General features: G+C 50.8%; 1 protein-coding gene across 15 annotated transcripts in view; it reads right to left on the reverse strand.

Annotated features, from left to right (window-relative positions):
• LCOR (ligand dependent nuclear receptor corepressor) overlaps window positions 1–3,270 on the reverse strand; it is a 156,026-nt gene extending 152,756 nt beyond the window's left edge. For 2 of the 15 annotated variants that reach the window (XM_030940543.1, XM_030940550.1), the window contains exons 1-2: window positions 3,037–3,172; window positions 1,958–2,031 (exon numbers count right to left, since the gene is read on the reverse strand). Coding sequence is in view for 5 of the 15 variants with exons in the window: in XM_030940538.1 (XP_030796398.1) it covers window positions 1,958–2,031; window positions 2,320–2,396 (151 nt within the window). In the remaining 10 variants the exon portion in view is untranslated. Of the gene's footprint in view, window positions 1–1,596; window positions 1,662–1,957; window positions 2,032–2,315; window positions 2,494–3,036 lie in introns of those variants that run through there. The other 13 variants (XM_030940547.1, XM_030940545.1, XM_030940540.1 and 10 more) reach the window with 12 other exon arrangements.
• Between the last annotated feature and the right edge of the window lie 2,730 nt (window positions 3,271–6,000).

Here is a 6,000-nt window from a genome sequence, read left to right on the forward strand (position 1 = left end):
AATATGAGGCCCCACTGATTTTAGTTCGGAGAATATGAATATATGTTACTGCTCGGATTAAAATATTGCTCTGCACTCTGGACTCTGTAATCTTCTGAACTTTACTACCTTTAAAGTGGAAATTTGGACTTAAAAGTATGCTTAAAGAAATTTGATCACCAGATTAAAATCTGCCTTCAAAAAGTGAATCAAAATTTTGATATTCCATTGAGATATTTACAGAAATAATTTGTCAGTCATAATTTTAAGAACCAAAAACAGGGCCGGGCACGGTGGCTCACGCCTGTAATCTCAGCACTTTGGGAAGCCGAGGCGAGCGGATCAGGAGGTCAGGAGTTCAAGACCAGCCTGGCCAATATGGTGAAACCCCGTCTCTACTAAAAATTAGCTGGGCGTGACGGCGCACGCCTGTAGTCCCAGCTACTCGGGAGGCTTAGGTAGAAGAACCCCCTTGAACCTGGGAGGCGGAGGTTGCAGTGTGCCGAGATGGCACCACTGCACTCCAGCTAGGGCAACAGAGTGAAACTCAGTCTCAAACAAACAAACAAACAAAAAACAACAACAACACACCTTGTCAAGCAGCCGTAACTAACCACTAACTAGTAATGACTGATAAAATGGGGTCCTGAGGCAGGAGGCCAGGATTAAAAGCAGAGAATTAGAATAAGACACACTAACTAAAATAATCTAAACTAAAGCAACATGGAACTTAGAAAATCTACAGGACAGGACTACATTATAAATTTAAAAATCTTTCAAAGACTAAAAAGCCCTGCTGAAAAAACCAATCACTAACAAATATGAAACATACAAGAACTAAAAATTATTCAAAACAATTTCAGCATTTGATACTAACCCACAATTCTGAAAATGCAATTTCATGCTTCTCAAAACCTGCTATATGCTCTCTTCGATGATAGTCCGAAATAACAAGTAATTCAAAAAGTACTTAAACCGACGTAACATTTTAGTAAATGTATAATAGGTTTGAAAGAATAAAACAAGTAGAGATAGAGCAGAGTACAGAATAACTGAGAGCCAAAAGGCTGTTTCCTGGAGGGCAGCACTGGTCTTGGATTGGCAGAAGGAGAATTTTAAAATATATTCATGAGATGAATTATACCAAAAAAATGACTCATGCCTTTATTATTTGCACAAGCATATGTTTGAAAATGCACTTTTAACCTTTGGACAACCAAAGTGCTATCACATACCTTAAAGCATTGTTGCCTATATTAATTTTGGTGCTACAGTCTAAATCCTTAACGAAACTCACGCTATACATTTTCGTAATGAAACCCTGTAGAAATGGAAAGGCGTATATTCTTTAAGTAAAGGTTACCTGATTTTTCACTTGTTTAAAGTTTCAGTTTTGCTTTTCATAATCTATTACCGAAAACACCCCTTGTGGGACATTGTAAAGGGCAGACCCTCCTGTCAAGCCAGAAGGCTCAAACACAAAGACACTGAGCTAACCAAGTGCTGTAATTCTTCCAAACTGAGCCTCTCCACACCCCCTCCACCCTTCCCCCCAACAGATATGTCTATTAAATCAGTGTCTGTTCTCCCCCTCGCACAACAAAGAGAACTTCTCACCGCATGAAATTGCCGCTGAATGGACACCAGAAAGCAGGATTTGCATAATTCCTTCCAACGAAACCCTGTCGGGAAGGAGGGGATGAGGGGCCCAAGCGAACGGATAGATTCTCCTACATTCTGCCGGGAAGACCTGGTTCCCAAGAATATTCCCCTGGGGGAGACGGGGCTGGAATTCTGGGCCTCCCCGAGGACTGGGCGTGGGGGACAGCGGACGACGAGAGGGCATCTCCCCACACACCAGCAGCACCGAAGCAAAGACGGGGAAGTAACAATGCTGGAGGACAGGAGAGTCAGACACAAGGATGAACTGGGGCTAGGGGGCGGCGGGCGGAGCGGAGACACCACACGGGCCACTTACTTTTTGGAGGGGGGTTAAATATATGAGTTAAGCCCTTATGGTCCCGCCGGCCGCCGCACAGAGGGAAACGGGACCTTGGGAGAGAAAAACAGACAAAACACACAGTGTGAGAGGCGCAGCTCGGCCGCCCGGCCCCTCCCGGGGCGCCCCCGTCCGCGCTCCCTCCGGCCCGCAGGGAAAAAGCCACCCGAGGGCGGCCCAAGGTCCAGGAGGCGGGGGGCGGACGGGGCATTCGGGCGAGGCTGCGGCTCCGGCCAATCCCCGGGAGGGGACGAGAGCGACCCCCGCAGAGGCTCCTCGGTCGGACCTGGTCCCACCCCCTCCTCCCCGCGGCACGACACCGAACACAAATACGCACACACCGACCCGTGCGTCGAGGATTAACTCCCCGGCCGCCGCCGCCCGCTGAGGAAGTGCAGCCGCTGCCCCCCGCGGCCATGACACCCCACTTGGCTCGGTCAGGCGCACCCGGGGACTGTGACAGCTCCAGCTCCCTCCGCCCCCATCTCCACCTCACGCTTCGCACACGCCCGAGCGCCGGGCGCCCGCCTGCCGCCCGCCGCGCGTGCACGCAGGGCTGGGGGCGCGCCCCGCGCGTGGGGGAGGGGTGGCGCGGGAGGAGGACGGCTGCGGCCGGAGCGCGGGTGGGGGCCGAGCACGCCCGCGCCCCTCCCGCCACCCCCAGTACAGCGCAGTGCCGCGGGGCGAGTCGCCACAATAAGCCGGCGGCGGCGCCGGTGTGCCGGGCCCGAAACGGGAGCAGGGGCGGGAGCAGGGACGGAGGGGAGCCAGCGGGCGGGGATGGAGACCGGGAGGGGGAGGAACACGCGCTCCCGCCGAGAGCCCGCCCCGGGGAGGCGCGCGGAGGGGAGGGGCTGGCGCGCGCTCGGCCGCACGGGGAGCCCGCCTGGAGGTCGCGCGCGCTCGCACTCCGGGGGGTGGGGGAGGGGGGAATGCTCGAGCCAAAGAGGGCGGGCGGGCCGGAGCAGCAATTGCCACTTCCCCAGCTCCCTCCCTGGTCCGGGGCGGTCGGCGGCGGAGAGGCCGGAGGGGCGGCGGCGGTCGGCGGAGGGTCTCACCTACACAGTGAATGAGCTTGTGGCGCCACGAATCCAGTTCTTGCCGAAAGCCGCGTTTCTCAACGGAGCATTGCTGCCGCCTACACACCCTCGCCATCTTCTGCCGCCCGCCCGGCCCAGCCTCCGCCGCGGCCCCGCGCACGCCCAGCCGCGTCGCCCGGGGCCGCGCACGCACCCGCGGCCCGGGCGTCGCGCCTCCCGCCGGGGGCGGTGCAGGGGCAGGGCCGGCCTCACCTCACCGTGGCCCCGGCGTGGCCCGGGGGCGGCTTGGGCCCTCTCGCCCGCGCGCCGCCAGCCGCTCGCCGCCCGCCGGGCTGCGATCCCGCCGTCCTTCTCCGCGGCTGCCGCCGCCTCTGGCCGCCCGAAACGGCGCCTTCCCACAGCCGGAGCTCAGCCCCGCCGGCCCCTCGCCGCCCTCGCACTGTCCCCCAAGGCCACGGCTGCCCCCGCCCTCCCCTGGGCTTTTTGTTTTTTACACCAGCCGCATTTATCACTTCCAACCTGCCTATCGCCCGGCACCAACTGTTGCAAGTTCCGTAATAACTGCTGCTATGAACTTCTCGGTCGAAACTGCTCCTCCCCAGAGCCTGTTTAAGAAGCAGAAATAAGAATAAATGCCCGGATGCCCGTGGATGCACTGAACTCAAGATTTTCGAAGGTGAAATGGAAACATGTTATTAAGTCATTGGGAGACTTCGCTAACATTGGGAAACCTAGTAAAAAGTGGAAATCAAGCGTTTTAAATTAAAAAAAAAAAGGTTTCTACTAGCAAGACTGATCATAGGCGAACTGCTCAGGGAATTTCGGAACATTGTGCTAAAGTGAGAATATTTAATATTTCCAAAAATAGACTTAACTGGGAATACTTAAAGCAGAGTATTGGAATTGCTTTAATTTGAGATTTCAGGAAAGGGCTTGGAGACAAATATTTTCCATGAGCAAGCCTCTTGAAATAATTGAATCACGCTGCACAGAGCACTACCTGTTTCATTTAAACATAATGCTGGTCTTAATTTTGTGACTGCTGCTTTGAAGAGAAAGGGAAGATGGGGAACGAAAGGAGAAAGGGCAAAGAAATTAGGTGGAAAGAAAAAAGCGGAAGAGATCGGCCTATACCAGTAGGCCTAGTGCCCTAGGATTTTGGCCTCTTTCTACCACCTTTGGTGTTTAAGATTAAAGACAGTGCATTACTGCTTTTAGAAATTTAAATTTAAGTTTGAAGACTTAATTTTAATTACTGTAGTAGGTAAAGCAAGGTCGTTAAATACTTGACATCAGGGATCCCATTGGTGTATTGATTTAGGTCTTTTCAAAGGTAGTTCTCCGCACCAGCCACTGGCGGAATGGCGTATCTACCAATAAACAGATGGACTGGGTGGGCCTCGGGTACGAGTGGCTTGAGATGTAAATGCGAGAGTAGGAAGGCACCTTCCCCTCCCCCTACTCCCACCGCACCCCGCCAACCTTAAAACATTGAGCTTTCTAAAATTCTCAAACGTCCACAGTATTTCGTTGGCTTAAGAGTACTGTCAAATGAAGACGCCAGGAAGTATTGAGTTTCCGGGTACATAATACTGTTCTGAGTGTTGAGGGAAGAGAACTAATACGAGATTTTAAAAAATGGCTATGGACAACCATCCTTCAGGTGTGATGGCAGGACATCTTGTATCACCTGAAACTTCCTGTCTTCGCCGCTAGGTGGTGGGTTTGAGTCTTTTGCAGCCTTTAACCAAGTTTCTAGGGTGTTTGGGGGAAGTACGTTTCAGTTTCAAATAAATGAACAACGTGTAACTCTAAGATGAGCAAAAATGTATTTTCCAACCACCCCCACGTTAATTTGTTTAAAAAACAATCAAGCCAAGGGTAATAATTCCTCGACATAATTTCTTAGTCTCAGACGTATGGATTCAGACAATCCTAGAGGCTTCAGAGATCAATTCTGTAACTTAAGATATGAAATTGGAAGCCCAGACAAGTAAGGTGACTTGACCAAGATTACATGGTTGCTGGGCAGAGAAAGGGCAACAAGAGCCAGGAGACAAGATTCCCAATTTCCAATTTAATGCTAGTTCCACTACTCTACTTTGAGTTCCAGTTTCTGCTTCACTTATTTTGAGTTGGGAACTAACTCATGATTGATCTGTCACAAAGACCTATTTGGAAGAAAGGATAGGGAGGCAATAGTAACTAGCTAATATTCATGACCACCTACTATATGTTTATCATTGCAGCATTGTTTCATTCCATCCAAATAATAATGGTATGAGTAGATATTTACCACATTTTCCAAGTTAGGGACACAATACTCAGATGAGTTAAATATGTTTGTCAGGATCACATAGCTACCAAATTCTAACTAAGATCTCTGTGACTCGACAACAACCCCTCTAAATTATCTTAGAAGTAGAAAATTGGCTTGGTGCGGTGGCTCACGCCTGTAATCTCAGCACTTTGGGAGGCAGAGGTGGGCAGATCACATGAGGTCAGGAGTTCAAGACCAGCCTGGCCAACATGGTGAAACCCTGTCTCTACTAAAAATACAAAAATTAGCCAGGCATGGTGGAGGGCACCTGTAATTCCAGCTACTCAAGAGGCTGAGGCAGGAGAATCCTTCGAACCTGGGAAGCGGAGATTGCAGTGAGCCGAGATCGCACCACTGCACTCAAACCTGGGCGACAGAGTTGAGACTCCATCTTGATGAATAAATAAGTAAGTAAATAAACAAATAAATAGTCTTATAAGTAGAAAATAGACTCTGCAACTGGAGGATTCATTTAATTCTACATGACATATTCCGTGCACAGTTAAGCAGTTGGACAAACACTCTTGAGTTCCTATCACATGGCAGGTGGTGTCCCTAGGCACCAAGGACACACAGATAGCTAAGACACAATTTCTGAACTCTGTTGCTTTGGGCTACTGTGAAACAGGGCCTTAGCTGTAAACTCTTTTACATTCTAGGGA

The sequence above is a fragment of the Rhinopithecus roxellana genome, chromosome 11 (genome assembly GCF_007565055.1).
Source record: "Rhinopithecus roxellana isolate Shanxi Qingling chromosome 11, ASM756505v1, whole genome shotgun sequence".
NCBI lineage: Eukaryota > Metazoa > Chordata > Mammalia > Primates > Cercopithecidae > Rhinopithecus > Rhinopithecus roxellana.